At 36.0% G+C, this 21,989-nt stretch overlaps 1 protein-coding gene across 3 annotated transcripts in view; it reads left to right on the top strand.

The window, feature by feature from the left end:
- Positions 1-21,989, top strand: part of LOC128244642 (nucleolar protein 9-like) — a 111,283-nt gene that overhangs the window by 55,712 nt on the left and 33,582 nt on the right. For all 3 annotated transcript variants that reach the window (XR_008262960.1, XM_052962661.1, XM_052962663.1), the window contains exons 5-8: positions 4,413-4,602; positions 4,865-4,993; positions 6,203-6,313; positions 6,510-6,743. Coding sequence is in view for 2 of the 3 variants with exons in the window: in XM_052962661.1 (XP_052818621.1) it covers positions 4,413-4,602; positions 4,865-4,993; positions 6,203-6,313; positions 6,510-6,743 (664 nt within the window). In the remaining variant the exon portion in view is untranslated. The remainder of the gene's footprint in view (positions 1-4,412; positions 4,603-4,864; positions 4,994-6,202; positions 6,314-6,509; positions 6,744-21,989) is intronic.

The following is a 21,989-nucleotide window of genomic DNA, read 5'->3' as shown; positions in this document are numbered from 1 at the left end:
CAATTTCACTTGGTACCAAACTGCACGAACTCATATCTCAGTCAATATTCAATATTCAGGGGAGATCTTTTTAGACAAGGTAGAAAAAAGTTATTTCAAAAAAAAAATAGCGAAAAGTCAATTTTGGTCAAAATGTTGTTTGGTACCTTTTTGCACCAATGGGACGATATGGAGAGCTATACTACTCACCCAAGCGTTGGCGTCACACCTTGGTTAAGGTTTTGCATGCAAGCACACATAGGTTGATATCTCAGCAACTACTTGAGGTATTGCATTGAGACATTATACAGTGGTACTCAACCATCCAACCTACTTAATTAACCAAGTTAGAAAACTCTAATTTGCATTTAATGCAAATTATAGGCCTTTATTATGCGACTTTGAAATTCTGGTTAAGGTTTTGCGTGCAAGCACACATAGGTTAATATCTCAGCAACTACTTGAGGTATTGCATTGAGACTTGATACAATGGTACTCAACCATCCAACCTACTGAATTACCCAAATTAGATAACTCTTGTTTGCATTTAATGCAAATAATTGCCCTTTATTATTCGACTTAGAAATTCTGGTTAAGGTTTTGCGTGCAAGCACACATAGGTTAATATCTCAGCAACTTCTTGAGGTATTGCATTGAGACTTGATACAATGGTACTCAACCATCCAATCTGCTTAATTAATCAAGTTAGATAACTCTTGTTTGCATTTAATGCAAATAATAGGCCTTTATTATTTGACTTAGAAATTCTGGTTAAGGTTTTGTGTGCAAGCACACATAGTTTAATATCTCAGCAACTTCTTGAGATATTGCATTGAGACTTGATACAATGGTACTCAACCTTCCAACCTACCGAATTAACCAAGTTAGATAACTTTTGTTTGCATTTAATTCAAATAATTGCTCTTTATTATTCAACTTAAAAATCTGGTTAAGGTTTTGCGTGCAAGCACACATAGGTAAATATCTCACTACAGCAACTACTTGAGGTATTGCATTGAGACTCGATACAGTGGTACTCAACCATCCAACCTACTTCATTAACCAAGTAAAATAACTCTAGTTTGCATTTAATGTAAATAATTGCCCTTTATTATTCGACTAAGAAATTCTGGTTAAGGTTTTGTGTGTAAGCACACATAGGTTTATATCTCAACAGCTACTTGAGAAATTGCATTAAGATTTTGAACAATGGTACTCAACCATCCATGAGACTTAATACAACTTAATTGAATAACCAAGTTAGATAACTGTATTTTGCAAATAATGGTCCTTTATTATTAGACTTAAAAATTCTGGTTAAAATGTTCCATGTAACCACATTTATGTTAATATCTCAGCACATCACTTTATACAACTTTTAAAATTGAATAACCAAGTTAGATAACTGTATTTTGCAAATAATGGTCCTTTATTATTAGACTTAAAAATTCTGGTTAAAATGTTCCATGTAACCACATTTATGTTAATATCTCAGCACATCATGTATTGCATTGAAATCTAATCTAACAGTGATCCTTGCATGTTTCGCCAAAACTTTTCAATCCTTACACTGAAAAGTGGCGGAATAATCGAGCGCGTTGTCTCTGTGACAGCTCTTGTTTGTCTGGTCAATATCTTTCTCATTCACGATTTGAAGTTAGTATATGACTGTCATTGCAAGCAGGACCTGTCCCATCATTTAGCATGAGGATGTGTCGTGCACAAGACTCATGTCCCTACCTTCAAGGTCAAGGTCACAGAAACCTTTCTGGACTTGCTCTATAATCCTAACTAATAATAATTTGTGTTTGGTCCATGTCTTTGTCATACACCATCAGATTTTAAAATTATTTGGCAGAAGTGACCACATTAGTATGAGGATGTGTCCCGACCTTCCAGGTCAAGGTCAGAGCAAACTTTTTAACTTATGTTTTGCTATGTAAACCTTACTGATGATAGTTTGTATCTGGTCCATATTTTTGTGATAAAAGGTTATATTTTAAAATTATTTGGCATTCGGACACTTGTGCGTGCAGTGGTTTTAATCATATTTCTATGAGATAGCTCTAGTGTTTTTTATTCCCCACCGAATTGTCCGTACGTTCGGTACCATATCTTGGTAGGCATTGATCAGAAAATGTTCAAACATGGTCAGAATGTTCCCCTGGATCAAATCTCGACCACTTGTAAAAGTGGGTCACATGGGGTCAAAAACTAGGTCACTAGGTCAAATCTTAGAAAAAAACTTTGGAACATACTAGAGGCATTATACATGGTCAAATATTCATGAAACTTAATCAGAATGTTTTTCTGAATGAACTCTTGGTCTTAAATTAAACTGGGTCACATATGATCTAAAATTAGGTTTCTAGGTCAAATCTTAGAAAAATCTTGTCTGGAACCATATCATGGTAATTATTGGTCAAGTTATGTTTCAAAATTGGTCATGATGTATCCCTTGATGAAATATGGACCACTTATAAAAGTGGGTCACATGGGGTCAAAAACTAGGTCAGTAGGTCAAATCTTAGAAAAATCTTTGGAACATACTAGAGGCATTATACATGGTCAAATATTCATGAAACTTAATCAGAATGTTTTACTCGATGAACTCTTGGTCCTAAATAAAACTGGGTCACATATTATTTAAAATTAGGTCACTAGGTCAAATCTTAGAAAAATCTTGTCGAGGACCATATCATGGTAATGATTGGTCAAGTTATGTTCAAATTTGGTCATGATAAACCCCTTGATGAAATATGGACCACTTAAAAAAGTGGGTCACATGAGCTCAAAAACTAGGTCACTAGGTCTAACCTTAGAAAAATCTTTGGAACATACTACAGGCATTATACATGGTCAAATATTCATAAAACTTAATCAGAATGTTTTCCTTGATGAAATCTTGGACTTATTTAAAAGTGGGTCACATATGATCGAAAATAAGATCACTAGGTCAAATCTTAGAATTTTTTTTGTCTAATTGAAATGATTGGTTGGATTATGTTCAAACTTGGTTTTGATGTACCCCTTGATGAAATATGGACCGCTTGTTAAGTGGGTCACATTGGGTCAAAAACTCGGTCACTAGGTCAAATCTTAGAAAAATCTTTGAAACACATTAGAGGCATTATGTATGGTCTAATATTCATGAAACTTGATCAGAATGTTTTCCTTGATGAACTCTTAGACATGTTTTCAACTGGGTCAAATGTGATAAAAAAAATAGGTCACAAGGTCAAATCTTTCAAAGATCTTGTCTAAACTATTTTATGGTGGTGCTTGGTCAGATTGTGTTAAAACATGGTCAGAATGGGTTAAATAGGTTAAATTTCGACTGTGTTATAAAAGTGGGTCATATGGGTCAAAAACAAGGTCAATAGGTCAAATCAAAATAAAAGATTGGGAACACACTAGAGGCAATCTAATATTGATGAAACTTAATAAAACTGGTTTCCTTGATTGTTGTTGAATAGTTTAAAACTGGGTCACATTGGGTCGGAAACCAGGTCAGTAGGTGAAATCTTTGAAAAATTGTGTGCCAAACCAAACATTGGTATTGAATAGTCAGTACCAGACAGCCTTGGAGATACACTAGACCTTCTTATTAGCCAAATTCAAAATCCACACAGTCAACAACCCCCTACCATACACTGACAACCACTTGGTAGCAGTGAAACTCGATGAGCTTGAAAATAACACACAGTGAACATGATCAACAGGTACCTTAAAATGTCATTTTCCACTATTTACTGTTATCACTTTAGACAGATCTGAACTTTGAAATCATTCAAATTCATAGAAACTATTACAAATGTTACTCTATATACAAAACTTTTATTTCAAATTAATTCCAAACAAACTCAAACTTATATCCAACGTTCATAACAGTCCATTTCTCTGCAGCCATATTACATGTTAATATAGGAGTATTCCACCTACTTTTCATTTCCAAACCATGAACCTTGCCTAATGGGGGGGGGGGGGGGGGGGGGGGGGGGGGAGGGGGAATATCAACTCATCGAAATTGCTTGTTTTCAAACACATGTCACTGAACCAAAGCATGGTTTTTATCATATCAATACTCTTGGCTACTTGACACATAAAATCACAAACAAGGAACTTGGAAGAACAGCACAAAACTCCATAAACAGCACAGTGCATACATACTATATATAAAAAACTAGGTATGTTTATCAAGGATTGTTAGGTACCGCCTTGCAACGGTCGTTCGTTTTACTTTTAAAAAGCTTTTTATTCTAACCTTCTTTTATGTTTATTACACAGGTCGAACTTTCCTCCTATCTATTGTGTCCTATCTATCTATTCTGTGTATTTTCGTGCAGATCAGTCCATTCATTGCAGAGTATATAGGAAAATTATTTGGTGGTCTCTAGCCTCAAAATTATATGTTCTTTATGTTTGTATTTCAGCGTGCCCCCTGTTGCTGCAGACAATGTTGGTTCCTACCTGGTGGAGCAAGTTATTTTCCTTGCCAGTGGGGAGCTCTTCACTGAGCTATTTTCCAAACTCTTCAAAGGGAGGCTACTCCAGTTTGCCGCACACCCCTCTGCTAACTTTGTACTTCAGAAGCTGGTGAAGACATGCAGAGATAAATCTGTAGTAGGTTTATAGCTCCTATAGGAAATATTGGAAACTTGTCTAGTTTAAAGGCTTGTTTTAGTATTGAATACATACATGTGTGTCACCTTTCTCACAAAGTATTTGGTCAAGAAAAAAACTTTTTACTGTGGTACATTGCTTCCTTGCTACATCACATCATAAAACTTTTAGACATTTACAAGTAGATGTCCTCATCTTCAGGCATTTGTGTTAGAGCAAATGGGCAATTGAATTATTTTAATTTTGTCTTTTACTTGTAAAGTTCCGTAGCATGATAGAAGAGCTAGGTGAGGGAATGGGTGCGGTGTTTGCCTCCAGGAACTACGGTGTGCTGGTGGCCCTGGTTGAGACATCTCATAGACTCTCCTGCAAGCAGGACCAGCTCGTCAAGGTGGGCTTTCTCAATGTCAGATCTATTAGGTCGCTAGGTTATATGTTCCAAAAACCTTTTAGAAATTCTTTTATGCCTCCTTACTGAAATTGAAACTTTATCCTGGAGGGAGGCGGGGTATTTTAGAATCACTTGGCACGTGTTCGGTACATGAAGAAGACATGTTGCATGCAAGACCCATGTCCCCTACCGCAACATCAAGGTCGCACCTACAGTTTTATCTCTCTGGAATGGGTTTCCATGTTTCCGAGACGTATTTTAAAATCACTTGTCACATGTGTTCAGTACATGAAGATGACATGTCATGAGACCAAAAGGTCGAGGTCACACTAAGAGTTTAACTATAATTGGTGACCTTGGACAAAAAAAGCTTGTCTGATTGATAATTAGAGTATACTTGGTCCTAGGTCTCTGTGGCCTAGTGGTTAAGGTGTCCGCCTATGGAGCGGGAGGTCATGTGTTCGATCCCTGGCCATGTCATACCGAAAGACGTTAAAAGTTGGTACAAGTAGCTCCCTTGCCTGGCGCTCGGCTTTTCAAGGGTAGTGTTTGGAAAAGAGGTGTACTCAGTACACCTTGTATCGGTGCTTTACATCAAGAACCAAGGGGTTTCTTCAAAAAAGAGCTAGGGTATCGCACCCGGACTTCTTTGAATCCCACCACTGTCGCTTCCGCATGCTGTCCTTCAGCAAAAACCAATCATCACCAAACTCGGACAGATGTATGGGCAGAGTATCTTTGCGACGTGGCCCCAGTCCCTTCAGAGTTCTAACCCTTGAATTACTTAATTACTCAAATTTTATGTTGTCTCAGAAAGGTTGGATTACCAACCATATTGCCCCATTCACTTTTGATATATGGGCCTTTAATTGTTTAGATAACACAAAGTTTAAAAAAAAAATCATTATTTTGACGGGCGCATTTGTGACAGTTTGCTACTCTTGTAATACAATGTATTTGGAAACATTGTACATTATTGAAGACTATGTAGCTTTGTTTAGCCTTCAGTGTATCTTGTCTAGGTTACATTTGTCTGGTTGAATTTTAGCAGCAAAATTACGTCTTTAACAAGAGTACCAATATCCTCAGTACATGTATAAAAACTATCAGAGCATCCTGTCTGGTTAAATATTCTTTAACAGCAAATCAAGGTGTATAGAAAACAAATGATGAAGACTATCAGGAAGATAACATGCTTCATTTCTGCAGATGTTGATGGAGGGCCTGCAATGCTGGGAGCCAGAAGAACGGCGGGCCAAGTTTGCTACACTGCTGGCAGCTTTCCAGACATATGATGTGTTTTACAAGGCCAAGGCTAAGGTACTGGATTGCCACAATTCGTTGATTTATTTAAAAATGGATTGGCTTTGAAGTTTAATACTGGGAAATATTATGCTAATATTGAAATTCAATTTAATGACTAGTCAAAAACAAGGTTACAATGCCATAATTATGTTCACAAAATCTATAGGACTCCTTAGATTTCTACCTGATGTTTTGTTAAACAATTGTTCAGGATACCACAACCAGTCCCACCCTTCAGAAAGTGAACTATCACGGTTCCTTGCTACTCCAGCAACTGATCAACTTCTCCAACACTAAACTGCTGGAAACCAGTCTGGTCAGTCTGGAACCAGCAGAGGTCCTCATAATGTCATGTGACCCATGTGGAAGTCATGTGATCGAGGGTGCATTCAAGAGTGTCTCAATTAAGGACAAAACCAAAGAGACATTGATTGGGAAACTAAGGGTAAGTGTCCTAGTGGTAATTTTTTTAAGTATAATGATTGTGTTGATATGATTTTGTATATGATATCTCTGCTATCTGTATTACAACATTTTTTTATTTATTTAAATTCAAATTTGAATTGTAATATTTACACCTCAGCTTCCATTTCTTAAATGAACTGCCTTTCGGCTATTGGGGTTATCATCTGATGAACACAACATGTTCTGATATGTTCGGATCGCGAATCATCGCATAACAATATACATAAAAATGTGTTTATCTTGTTAGTGTTTGTATTGTGTCAGCAGGCCCCGAAAAATTTAAATCAATATTTTAGAAAGTGATAATTTATGGAATGTTAAATGTATTGTCGTCATTGATGTTTCAATTTTACGTTTAAAAGTGATTAAAAGTAGTTGTCCTTTCCCCCACTTATTGTGACGTCATTTGATAAACTGTTTCCCATTTCGGTCAGGTCGTTCTATTAACAGAATGAGTGATAAAGAACTACTGTAAAGTTTTCTGAAATGAAATGAAGTATTTTTTTTAACAATTCTTGAACAAAATAATTATGCCCCCACAAAGTGGCGGCATATAGGGTTGCCCTTGTCCGTACGTACGTCTGTCTGTCTGTACGTACGTAAGTCCCGAAGATTGTTTCCGATCTAATTCTTGAAAACCGTTTGTCCAATCCTCACCAAACTTTAAACACATGTTTGTGACCATAATATCTTGATCAAGTTCGATAGTCATGGAAATCGCTTTAGTCATTTAGGAGTTACGGCCCTTTTTTGCCAAAAATACTTCAAAAATATATGTTTCCAATCTAATTCTTGAAAAGTATGTGTCCAATCCTCACCAAACTTTACATACATGATTGTGACCATAATATCTTGATCAAGTTCGATAGCCATGGAAATCGCTTTTGTCATTTAGGAGTTACGGCCCTTTATTTGCAAAAAAAGACTTGAAAAATACGTCCCGAAGATTGTTTCCGATCTAATTCTTGAAAACTGTTTGTCCAATCCTCACCAAACTTTTAACACATGTTTGTGACCATAATACCTTGATCAAGTTCGATAGCCATGGAAATCGCTTTAATCATTTAGGAGTTAGGGCCCTTTATTTCCCAACAATACTTAAAAAATATCTTATCCGATCTAATTTTTGAAAAGGATTTGCCCTTGTGCAGATTAACCTGAATAATCATTATGGCTTATTTTCTGTGACAAAAAATCGAAGTGGGGGCATCCGTGTCCTATGGACACATTTCTAGTTGAACTACTGGTGTAATTCTAAGGAATGAATTATGGGGTTCAGGGCTTCTAAATAACGGCAATTTGCCGGTCTGGACCGATTTTGACCAACCCAGACTGATTTCAGTTTCAAAAAGTGGCAAAAAAATTGGTCTAAAATTTTCTGGTCTAAAATTTTCTCATTTTTAGCCAGTAGAACTTATGCGATTGTTATGTGTACGTAGTATGTGCGTCCGTGCGTCTGTAAATAATTTCTTGTTAACATGATACAGTCTTCATGTATCTCGATGAAACTTGTACAGTAGTTAGATATCCATTAGAGCACGGTTCCTTTCGAAAACCAGCCAGATCCGCCCATTCATGCCTAGATTATTGGCCTTGAAAGTATAAAAAATTAGTGCGTCTGTGAAGAATTGCTTGTGAACACGATACAGTCTTCAGTTTTGCTTGTATCTCGATGAAACTTGTACAGTATCTAGATATCCATTAGAGCTCAGTTCCGTTTGAAAACTAGCCAGATCCGCCCATGCATGCCTAGATTATGGGCCTTGATAGTATAAAAAAATGCTATTGTGTAAACAATTGCTTGTGAACTCAATACAGTGTTCAGTTTTGATTGTATCTCGATGAAACTTGTACAGTATTTAGATATCCATTAGAGCTCAGATCCTTTCGAAAACCAGCCAGATCCGCCCATGCATGCCTAGATTATGGGCCTTGAAAGTATAAAAAAGTATGTGCGTCTGTAAACAATTGCTTGTGAACATGATACAGTCTTCAGTTTTGATTGTATCTCGATGAAACTTTTGCAGTATATAGGTATCCATTAAAGCTAGGTTCCTTTTGAAAACCAGTCAGATCCGCCAATGCATGCCTAGATTATGGGTCTTGAAAGTATAAAAAAAAAATGCTATTTTTAGCTAAGTCCATTTTTTTGCCAAGTCTACATGAGTGAAGTCTATTTTTAGCCAAGTTTACATGTAAAGTCACAAATGCTTGTAAATGTTCGTTCAAATTATGCCCCTGGGGTAATAACTGGCCACGCCCAGGGTTCACAGGTTTGGTATACTTAAATTGGGAAATGTTAAAAACCTTTTTGTCTGAAACAGGTATGCAGATCCTTAATATTTTGAAAAAGGCTTTTTTTAGTGGTCCACTACCATGGTTGTTCAAATTATTACCCTTGGGTCAAAACTGGCACTGCCACGGGGGTCACAAGTTTCCTAGAGTTTTATTTAAGAAATATTTTTAAAATCTTCTTGTTTCAAACCACAAGGCCCATTTATATCTTTGATATTTGTTGTGGAGCATCATATGATGACCGTCTAGCAAAACATTTGAAATTATTCCCCTTGGGCAAAACCTGGCCCCACCTTTTTTTACTTCCTTTTCAATTAATCCCCCGCCACGGAGTGGGGAGGGGATTATAGGAATACACTTCGTCCATCTGTCGGTGTCCGTCCCTCCTTCTGTCCCTCTGGCTGTAACATTTCGTGTCCGGGCTATAACTTACTTATGCATTGATGGGTTACCATATTACTTGGTACAAATGTTGTCCTCATTGAGACGATGTGCAGTGACCTTGAACGGGTCCATACCTCAAAGGTCAAGGACACAAGGGACATTTAAAGGTCAGAGTACACATGTTCATGTCCGTGCTATAACTTATTTATGCATATATGTATTACCAAATTAATTGGTAGAAATGTTGTACTCATTGAGACGATGTGCTGTGACCTTGACCCAGGTCCGTACCTCAAAGGTCAAGGTCACATGAGACATTTAAAGGTCAGAGTTCACATGCTCGTGTCCGCGCTACTACTTAATTATGCATTGAGGGATTACTCTATTACTTGGTACAAATGTTGTCCTCATTGAGACGATGTGCAGTGACCTTGACCCGGGTCCATACCTCAAAGGTCAAGGTCACACGAGACATTTAAAGGTCAGAGTACACATGCTCGTGTCGGTGCTATAACTTAATTATGCATTGATGGATTACCATATTACTTGGTTCAAATGTTGTCCTCATTAAGAGGATGTGCAGTGACCTTGACCCGGGTCCATACCTCAAAGGTCAAGGTCACACGAGACATTTAAAGGTCAGAGTACACATGCTCGTGTCCGCGCTATAACTTATGCATTGATGGATTACCATATTACTTGGTACAAATGTTGTCCTCATTGAGACAATGTGCAGTTACCTTGACCCAGGTCCATACCTCAATGGTCAAGGACATTTAAAGGTCTTAGTTCACATGCTTGTGTCTTGGCTTTTGCATTTAGCAGTGAAGGCATGTCAATTCTTACTGGATTTATTGACCTTATACATTTCATGTACTTTTAGCAACAATAACTGCACTGATCCAAGAACTGGAACCAATTGCAATTTGTGCCAGTAATCCATCATTAAGTTTTGGGTTCATATTATGACAATGCTAAATAGAGGATAAGATATCAATATCCATTGAAAGTGTTAAACAAGTTGCACAGATTGATACTGAAGGCACTCGACCAAGCATTATCATTATGTGCAACAAGCTTAATATTTGAAAAAATGGACAATGAACAATGGACATAACTGTGATAATATATTTATAACATGTGTTTTCTTTTCGAAAGCAGTAAAACAATGTTTTGACGTCACCACAATATATATTTATCACTTTATCGAAAAAACTTAAGGCTTGCCATTTCATCGATGTTATAAATCAAGGACTCATTTTCCTTCCTATTTTTAGCCAAAGTAACCTTGACATTGATCTTACCTACACTACACACAATATGAAAAACTTTAACAAATATCCAACAATATTTTATAATATGTTCAAATATCCAAGAATATTTAGGTTACCGATCAAACAACTTGTATTTCCTATATTCCCACTCTTGACCAGTGGTTGTGTACAATTTTGGTCAGATTCAACATACCAGTCTGGTTGTGAGAAAAACTAAATACACTAAAAAACAAAGGCGGGGGATAAAGCCGTCCTTTGGACTGCCTTGTTTTTAAAGCTACAGCAATGAAATTTTGACACATGTGCACAGTTTTGCAAACGAGCATCAATGTTGTCCTCAGTTTTGAAGGCAAATATTTTTTACCCTTTGATTACCTTTACTTGGCACATATTAAAATAGTTCCTGCAACTTATCTGCTTACAACACTTCCTGTCCTCAGATGTTGAACATGCAGCATTTTTTAGCTAACCCAAACACAAAAAGTGAACTATATATTTGTTGCCTATTACTCATATGTACATGCTCTGAATTGAAAATGACCACAAGAGCCGTGCCAGTAGAGCATAGGCCCTCTTGAGCCTCTTGTTTTATAAGTTTGGTCCAAAACAACTTAGTCAGTAAAAACTATAGAAATTGTAATACACAAACATTCTTGAGTCATTCACACATTCAAAATTACCCCCAATAAAAGTGTCCTAGTTAACATCAGACCAATGCGACCAGCTGCTTTTTCCGCTACGCTCAACACTAGATATCTGTTAATTAGCATACCCTTGCAAATTAATTAACCTAGTCCTATAGTAGAGATTTACAACTACGTCATTGCTTTCTGCTATGTGTACCACATGATACACAATTTCCAGGAAGGAATTACAAAGAAATGTAAACAATGGCTACTTCTGATAAGGTTTTTGCAGTAACATTTACTGAAAATGATCTTTCTGGTGCTGAAGTTTCTCTCAGAATTCAGTTGTTGAGATAAGTAATGGACACAGTGCTGCTGAGGTTTAACTTCATCTGGGAAAAGACCAGATCTAATTAACAGGTAAGCAATTTATGCAATCCATGTATATATGAGCAAGAATTTTCTGTCCAGCACATTTTTGTTTCATCACAAATGGCTTGGTGTCCAATATTTATGAGTTATTCAAGATGTCATTTTTGCATATCTTATGTTCTATTTATGAAATACGGCACATAAGCTTTAAAATAATGAAAGGACAATATAAAAACACCACATGGAAAGTAAATACAGCCATTTAGAAATTTCACTTTGTTTGTGATGTAACAAGGACAATATGACAGAAAGATGGCACTATCTGCTTTTATGTGTTGATGTCAAGTTTTTCTGTATTATCTAAACATTACTGGCACTTAAACGTTCAAAATCCACTTTAATACGATTACCATTGACATGAACAAGTGTTCATTTTCACTATAAACTTTCGGTGATGTAACTGGACTCAAAAGTCTACATTAAATAAGATGATATTTGGATAAGAAAGGCATAAACATGAAAATAACATGCCTGTCTATACCATTTCAATAAAATATACAAATTTTGAGAGATATAATTACAGTTATTCTGCTTTATTCTTTCAAAAACAACACCTTTAACTTTCCAAGGGATGTAACACTGGACACCAAACGATCATACACCATGACACTTGTGAAGCGAAATTACATATGTGTTCACATTTTGTCGGACTACAATTTACTTTACATAGAGGAATAAAGTGGAATTCATATGAAAGTAAAAACATAGGCTATTACAAGTTTATTGAATATGAAATTTTACAAAACTTGGAAGAGCTTAACTGTAAACATGATTGAAATACTTTATTTTAACGTTCATCGGTGTATGAACTACATGCGGGTGGAGTCCGAAGGACTTCACTGACACTTTGAACCGATTACCCTGATGGACATTAAAAATACTAACATAACATTTATATTTGGATATTCTGTTTTCTAAAAGAATTAAATAAAGCCTTAAAATGAAGCATAAGCCCATCAATGTCGGAGGGTCAGTTAAAAAATGTAACTGCGACGTTGCATGCATATGTGAGTAACTTTGCGTCATCCTTGATCAAACAATTCGAAAATTATCTTGAATATTCATAAATTGAATGAACTAAACCTGACGCTATCTTAAAATGACTGTCGTCATACTGTAAAGAACCTGTGATCATTAAAATGGTGTTTTTATGCCCCCGAAGGTGGGCATATTAAAATCGCACCGTCCATCCGTCTGTTAATTCGTCCGTTCGTCCGTCCGTCCGGCTCTGTAACTTTCTCTTGTATGGACAGATTTTAAAATAACTTGCCACATGTGTTCCACATACCAAGACGACGTGTCCCGTGCAAGACCCATGTCCCTACCTCAAAGGTCAAGGTCACACTTAGTGTTTATTAACAATGGAGTGCTGCGTATAAGGACAGAGAGTATAGGTTGTCGTGTCCGGGCTGTAACTTTCCCTTGTATGGACAGATTTTAAAATAACTTGCTACATGTGTTCCACATACCAAGATGACGTGTCGCGTGCAAGACCTGTGTCCCTACCTCAAAGGTCAAGGTCACACTTAGTGTTTATTCACCATGGAGTGCTGCATATAAGGACATAGATATGGACATAGAGTATAGGTTGTCGTGTCCGGGCTGTAACTTTCCCTTGTATGGACAGATTTTAAAATAACTTGCCACATGTGTTCCACATACCAAGACGACGTGTCGTTTGCAAGACCCGTGTCCCTACCTCAAAGGTCAAGGTCACACTTAGTGTTTATATACAATGGAGTGCTGCATATAAGGACATAGAGTATAGGTTGTCGTGTCCAGGCTGTAACTTTCCCTTGTAAGGACAGATATTAAAATAACTTGCCAAATGTGTTCCACATACCAAGACGACGTGTCGCGTGCAAGACCCGTGTCCCTACCTCAAAGGTCAAGATCACACTTAGTGTTTATTCACAATGGAGTGCTGCATATAAGGACATAGAGTATAGGTTGTCGTGTCTGGGCTGTAACTTTCCCTTGTATGGACAGATTTTAAAATAACTTGCCACATGTGTTCCACATACCAAGACGACGTGTCCCGTGCAAGACCCGTGTCCCTACCTCAAAGGTCAAGGTCACACTTAGTGTTTATTCACAATGGAGTGCTGCATATAAGGACATAGAGTATAGGTTGTCGTGTCCGGGCTGTTACTTTCCCTTGTATGGACAGATTTTAAAATCACTTGCTACATGTGTTCCACATACCAAGACGACGTGTCGTGTGCAAGACCCATGTCCCTACCTCTAAGGTGAAAGATACACTAAGTGTTTATTCACAAGGGAATTCTGAATATAAGGACATAACAGTGTAGGTTGTCAAGTATGGGTGGTATTTTTTTATGTTCAGAGGCAATTTAAAATAACTTGCCTTATGCATTTGACAGGTAAAGGCAAGATCAACTTTTCATGTACTGACCTTGTTCATAGGTCAATGTCACATTCCGGGGCATTCGTCACATACTGTGACAGCTCTTGTTTTAAATAATGTTCAGTTAATGATGTCCTGGATACAAGGTATGGGTCTTTAACAAATCTTGATGAAACACAGACTGTTTTCCAGTTCTTGTATCACTGAAGAAGTACATCTGAAAAAATAAATAAAAAAAATCCTTACTGCCTGCCTGTCTTAAGACAAACAATGTCCCAGGGTTATTTCAACAGATTGTACATTTTAGATTGGTGGCAGAATCATGGACCAAATGATGTTATAGAATGAACTTACTTTGTGAGAATGCAATCTTAATAATTTAAAATTAGATCCAGAACATGCAATACATGTCTTTATCTTCTTATAAACAACATTCTAAAAACAGTACCTGTCAATTTATAAAGAAGCCTGCTTCCACACATAATGATGTCAGGAAGAACACTTGTCCTGACATCCATGGCCACTGGAATCTAGAATAGAATCGGTGTCCAACATTCAGCATCAATAATATTTTCTGAAAATTCACAATTTCAACAAATCAGCAGAAATTTGTAGATATTACATTAACTTGGGTGTTATGCACCAGTCAATTGTAAGCACGGCCCCTCCAGGCCTGGGGAAAAGCGGGGACTTTGACTTTCGGTCAAGCAAACCTCGGGTAAAATCCCCGCTCTGATGGTCAAATCCCCGCCAAATGCCCCCACCCCTAGGGAGCCTTGGTAAGGCCCATTCCCCGCTATATTTTGCTTGAAGCCAAAACCACCGCATTTCCATGAAAGGTAAAAACACGTCCCATTTTCCCGGCTATCCACGGTATACCCCCGGACCTGGGGGGCCGTGGTTACAATTGACTGGTGCATTATGTGTTACATATTAAGCCTACAAGTTTTAAAAGCCATGCCTATAATTATTTTTTTAAGACTGTTTTGTTCTAAGATGTAACACTAACTAAAAAGTTCTTCGACTGAAGTAACGATCTTAGTGTCAATGTTATGTTACAAATGAAACAGTAAACTACTTGTTCAGATAGATTTAGAAATTATTTTAAATGCTTATAACTGTAATGCTTCTAAAAGTTATTGCACATGAATGGGTATGAATTAAATGGGAATGCACACACACAGATGTTTTCTTGTTTATTAAACCAGATGTAATGAAGACAACTAAATTTGCATCTTTATTTACCGTCAATTTTAAGTCATTTCCGTCAACGTTACATCTTTTAGCAATGATTTTTTATTAACATTTCTGTTGTTTTCATTTCAAGTGATAATATTAAGTGTTTATTTAATCAATTGTATTTAGCAACAGCTGAAGTCTCGAAGCACCTCGATTTATGACGCTGATGTCATATGTAAATAGAATAACAACACCGGGAATACCCCATTTGCGCGCACCTGCGAAATCAAAGCCTTTTCAGTGAAAGTTCAGTTAAGTAACATTTTGACGGAAAACGCGCCTGCCGATTTCGGGATAAAAATAAGGATACACTTTTGTTGAAAAAACCCACAACAAATGCGTTTCCTGTTTATAACAAGACCTACAGTGTTCGACACTAACGGGGTCCCGGGATCCCGAGGACACCAATTTTTCGGGAGGGACACCTAAATTCAAAGTCTGGTATTCCGTCAGGACACTTAAATTTCTGACCGATAAACGCTAAATATCAATAAATATGTAGCATTTCATAATTTATTACCTAAATTCGGGTCCCCCTAAATTTCTTGACAGTGCATGTCACAATGATATTATAATTATTATTATCGGACCAAAGCGAAAGTATAGCTGCCTTTTGACTATAGTTACGTCATGAATCTATAAATAAACTGGGCGCATGTGGGTTAACGCTTCCGTTTTGTTGTTTACATTTTCAACAAGGTCAAAGGTAACAGAGATTTATTATCGGTTTTATACTTACGTGGAATTGTTTTGCTTATGTGTCAGAACCGCTCAAAAAAGATGCCATCACTGGTGATACCTTTATGATACGACCTTCGAGTATTTACAATAATATTTATGGCACAAAAGACTGGCATCATGCATTCAGCATTCTTTGTTAATTGCCATTTAACTTATCAGTATTCTTTGTTAATTTTAAAGGCGTATATTTTAATGCTATGATCAAATCAGAATAGAAATAAACTTTGCTAAGTTTTATTCATATATCTACAGTCAATTTATAAAATGTTACGACTTTATGGCGCGAAAATTAACATACACAATTTTTGGTCGTCTGCTCTTCCAGTATGCACTATACCTGTTGGGCAGTCTGATTGATTTATCAGCAGCTCTACTTAATATTGGCTTCAGTTTTCACAAGCCAGATGTAATATTCCTACTTTTTCTCAAATGAAAAGCACCGACATCTGACAACACCCTGAACCATGAAGTATTTTATGCGTATTTTCTGAAAATCTTAAAATAGTAACAAAATCAAGTTTTTGTATACATAGTTTCCATCTTTGTTTTTGACTGAAAACAAAAGGGACTTAGACACTCTACCGCTTTGAACCCAAACTACCAACTTAGAGACCCAAATATACCTAACTGCCATTGCCAGAGCGTCATATGTATGACATTCAGTGCTACTAAACTTGTCATTACATGCTGCTGAAAACATGTATAATATGGTGTATACTTGAAATACAAATTGAAAAGTAAAAGACACTGTATTTGTATATTGAATATAATATTAAACAGGCTCAACAATATAAATATGTAAAAAGTGGAAGGGACTCCTAATTTCAGGAAGGGACACCTGATTTCAAATGTTGGTGTCCCTTCGGGATCCCTTGGAAAAATGGTTAGTTTCGACCCCTGACCTATGTTTTGATATTATTTCAATAAAATTAACCTCTACGCTCAACTGCTTGGTAACTTTGTCTGGGAAAGACGTAACCAAAATTGACACGAAATGTGACGTCATTAATTTGTGCTTGAATTTTTTTATTTTTTTATTAAAGACGACCAAATAATTATTTCTAGACACCTTTGTAATGTAGAATGGACCATCTCAGATTAGTTTCTTGCTCCTGTTTGATATATTTTGAATACATGCGTTTTTTGTTGCTGGAAAAAAAAGGCCTTCATGAAAAAGTGCCTGGCAATTGTCCACAAAAATCGGACATGTTCTTCGTTTTAAATATTAATCAAATTCAAGGAAATAAATGAAAAACTTGAGACTGTCTCCCACATAAATGATCTTTTTAACCATGCATATAAATAATATTTGATAAAACAAATGGTAGGAGAAATTCGGTTTGTTTGGGATGTAACAGGAATGTGCTGGACAGTGAATTCTTGCTCATATGTTTACATTTAAGAAAACGTATAATATTGTGATAATATGGTATACTGTAGGTTTAACATAAAAGATTTAGTCTAACAGATGCATTGGGATTCTTTAATATATTGTTACATTGTTTCCAGCCCAGAATTAAGGTCAACATGCATATGAAATGGATATATATCAGTTGGTCAGAAACAGGAACACTTTCTCTGCATCACTGTCTACAGCTGATCTTGCCTGTGTGTCCAAATGTGTATTTGTGAATAGATGATATCTACCCAGATACTAAATATAAAAAATAGGTTTCGATGTTTTAGGATTAAGAAGTTCATTGCATTTATTTTTTCAGATGCAGTGCCTGTATTAAAGCTTGGAAAGACAAGGTCATTATAGTGCCAATTGATGATTGATTATTCCAGTTGAACTTTAAATGATACAATGAAAAACAGTCTACAGTCCACAATGTCATTATTTATACAGAAAAGTGTGTAACATGCACACATAATACAAATAAATATGTATACATCAATGTTTTGTCAATACAGATATTAAAATATAACACTAAATATATTCTTATGTTTCGTTATAGTGTAATTATTTAATTCAATATGTCTCTGAATGCTGGTTAAATCAAAGCGCTGAAAGCGCTGCAAGACTGTCGGTGATGTAACTGACGCAAGCAAACACTACCGCAAAGTTCTTTCAAATGAAACGTGATCAAATGATTTTATACAAATGATGAACACTCTTTAAGGAAGATGAAGAAGGATAAATGTGATTATAATAAGCACAAATATATTGGCCCTACTTAATCATGTATCCAATGGCCTACAAGGTTCTTAATTCAAGTTTCCTAAGTTTTAACCGCTTTAAATTAGTTAAATGCATATTCCTTATGTTAAAATTGCTTCAATTTATGACGTCGCTTTTAACAGTTTCAGTAAGCAATTACATTCCTTCATTTCATTAGGGTCTGTTGAAGCCAATGTCTTTAAAATGCAAATACAATACAAACTATACCCAAGATTCAAGGGACAAAATAAAAATATAACTTTGACAATGATGCTCTTTCAAGCCTAAAAATGCCTCCCAGAATTTCTATCAACAGAGTCCACATATCTACAAAAATAATTTTGTGCTTGAGTTACTTTCTTTGATATAAAAGTGAAAAAAAAATCTGCATGGTGCTGTGGCATCATACCATGAAAAAAAACAATATCTTTAAAATATGTTTCTAGTTTGTTTTTATTATAAAAGTGTAAATAAATCTGCATGGTGCTGAAGAAAAAAAACTAATGTCTTAAATTTTAAACCTGCAGCATTAATTAGCGCCATGCTGTCAAGAATGTCTGGACAATTGAATGAAATATGCATGGACCGAAATGACAGCTGGTTTTTCATTGACAAAAGATGCCTTAGAGGCAGTTTTAAGATTATGCTATTCAAAGTATGAGGGTAGTTGGTAAAGTTTTCAATCATATTCAGATGATGGCTGATATTTGCTGATAAACATGTATCCTCTTAGCAGCAGGGAATAAGTAAATGACATAGTTTTAATGACCAATATTGGAGTTGTGACCTTGACCTCCAAATTCAAAGGGGTCATCTGCTGGTCACCCCAAACCTAAATTTCAAGTTTGAAGGCCATGGGTGCAGACTTTGTCGAGTTGTCACACAGGCAAGCTTTTTGCGTTCAATGTCTCTGTGACAAATAAATAGGGCTCACCTACTGGTCAGGCCAAACCCCAAAGTCAAGTTGTTGAAGGGCCATGGGTGCAGGCTTTGTCCAGTCATTATTAGTACAACCTTTAAGCATTCAAGGTCACTGTGACCTTGTCTTTTGACCCAATGACCCCTTAAATAATTAGGACCATCTAATAGTCAGGCTAAGCCTCCATGTTGAGTTTCAGAGCCATAGGTGCAGGCATTGTCAACTTATCAGTCAGACATTCTTTGACACCTTCCTGTTCAAGGTCACTGTGACCTTTGACCATATTACCCCTAAAATCAAAAGGCGTCATCTACTGGTTAAACCAAACTTTCATGTCAAGTTTGACAATAGGTCTAGGAATTGTAGAGTTATCAACCAGGAAAAGCTTTGGTCTACTGTCAGACAGACGGACGTAGCAGCCAACATGTGCAAAGCAATATACTCCTCTTCTTTGAAGGGGGCATAATAAATTGAAATTTATTAAATATTTTTGTTTATTATGTTAATTAACTTACACTACATACAACAAGTTCCATTGTGATATTTTCGAATGCTCATTTATACATGTACATGAGTTTTGATCTGACTATGAACATGAAACTACATAATGATGTTCCCTCCAATCAATTCTAAATTTAAATAACCATGAGGAAAAAAAAACATGTTTTCACTGCACCATGAATAAATATGTCAAACAAAATAAATGTCAAGTTATTCAAGATTAATTTAACACTGTTCTTTTGATGATTTCCGTGCATTCCTGACTGCAGGTTTTTCCCATTTTTCCACACAGTTATTTCATATTGGCCTTACAAGGTCAGATCTTGAGTTGGGTCTTCATTGCCGGACACTGTCTCTTTATTTCCACAGAAAACACACTGGTGCAAGTTTCACTGCAACAACTGCAAAAAAAGTTATATTATATTCTAACTGAACTCTGCATCAATATTCAATTATATTTTATTGGATTTAGGAAATGTCTTTGTTTTAAAGGGTTCATATAAATTAATGCATTTTTTTTTCAATTTAATCCATTATCATGCTGGACTCTTTGACATTGATGGTTAAAACAAAGAAGGCATATGATTTGTGTACAGATTAAACATTATTAATTATAAATATGTTCTTTAATAAATAGACAAGTGGCAACAATTTCCCCAGTTAAAAAGTTTACATTTGCATATCTGCAGATTAATCAATTGCATTTCTTTTGCTTTGATCATTAAAGTCAAATGAGTTAGACATGATAACGCATTAAAATAAGAAATATATTTTTGGGCATCAAATTATAGTGTGTGCCTTCAATCTAGAAATAAATTTCTTCTCAACATATGCTAAATTATAAAAAAAATATATAAACCAAGATTTTGATTATGACATACCTGCATAGTTAGTGGTCTCCATAACTGCTCAGAAATGCTCCCTATGACAAACAAAGTGCTGGTGTATGGCTTGGGAATAGTGCTGCTCCAACCAATAGCACAATTCTTCCTACAGGCGGACCAGCTCCTGAATATGGTTTCTGTCATGGCAATGATAACAGTATGTAACAGCCCTTTTCTACTTTCCAGAGAATGAATCTTCCAATCTAAATTACAAATTTAAGAACAAATTTATACATATGCAAGTGTAATGTTGTTAAAAACAAACCATTTAGGTGCAACAAAACTATAAGATTTTAGGTGAGAATTGAGCCAAATCAAAACATTTAGTCATTTAAAGCTGCACTCTCACAGATTTACTGTTTTTACAACTTTTGTATTTTTTGTCTTGGAATGATCTATTTTTTTGCGTAAATATCTGCAAACCAGTGATATAAGACTACTGACAAAATATTAGATTGCAGACTTCCATATTTCAGGTCGAAATCTAAGGTTTTATGGCTTAAAGCGTTACTAACGATTTAAGAAAAATGCATAAAACATATTGAACTTAAATATAAACATTTTCTGACTAATTTATTGTCAGCAATCTTATATGAATGGTTAACATGCATTTTCACATAAATTGGCCCATTCCAAGACAAAAAATAAATAAAGTAGTCAAAATGTTCAATCTGTGAGAGTGCTGCACTCTCAGTCACAGATTGAATGTTTTGACAACTTTAAAACAAGAAATCAGCGTTCCAATATTTTCACTTGTCTTTTTTGACTGAATTAATATAAGAAAGCAGCGATCTACTTTTTCCAGTTGTCTGTTATGACCAGTGTTCAGAAATTCGCATAAAATAATTCATTACAAGATCAAGAAATAAAAAAAAGAGTTAGTAAAACAGTCAATCTGTGAGAGTGCAGCTTAAACATTTAAAGTGATATGCAGTATCAGCCAAGTGCAGACCTTTTCACATCCTGGCTACACAACCAGTACATTCATCAGCTTTACTGATTCGAACCAGGCACATTTATATTGGTAGACTAGCATTTTACCAATCTGTGCTAAGTGGCGGCATATAGGGTTGCCCTTGTCCGTACGTACGTACGTACGTACGTACGTCCCGAAGATTGTTTCCGATCTAATTCTTGAAAACCGTTTGTCCAATCCTCACCAAACTTTAAACACATGTTTGTGACCATAATATCTTGATCAAGTTCGATAGTCATGGAAATCGCTTTAGTCATTTAGGAGTTACGGCCCTTTTTTGCCAAAAATTCCCGAAGAATGTTTCCGATCTAATTCTTGAAAACCGTTTGTCCAATCCTCACCAAACTTTAAACACATGTTTGTGACCATAATATCTTGATCAAGTTCGATAGTCATGGAAATCGCTTTAGTCATTTAGGAGTTACG

The sequence above is a fragment of the Mya arenaria genome, chromosome 8, assembly GCF_026914265.1.
Source record: "Mya arenaria isolate MELC-2E11 chromosome 8, ASM2691426v1".
In the NCBI taxonomy this organism is placed as follows: Eukaryota; Metazoa; Mollusca; class Bivalvia; order Myida; family Myidae; genus Mya; species Mya arenaria.
This window is presented reverse-complemented; position numbering and strand designations above follow the sequence as displayed.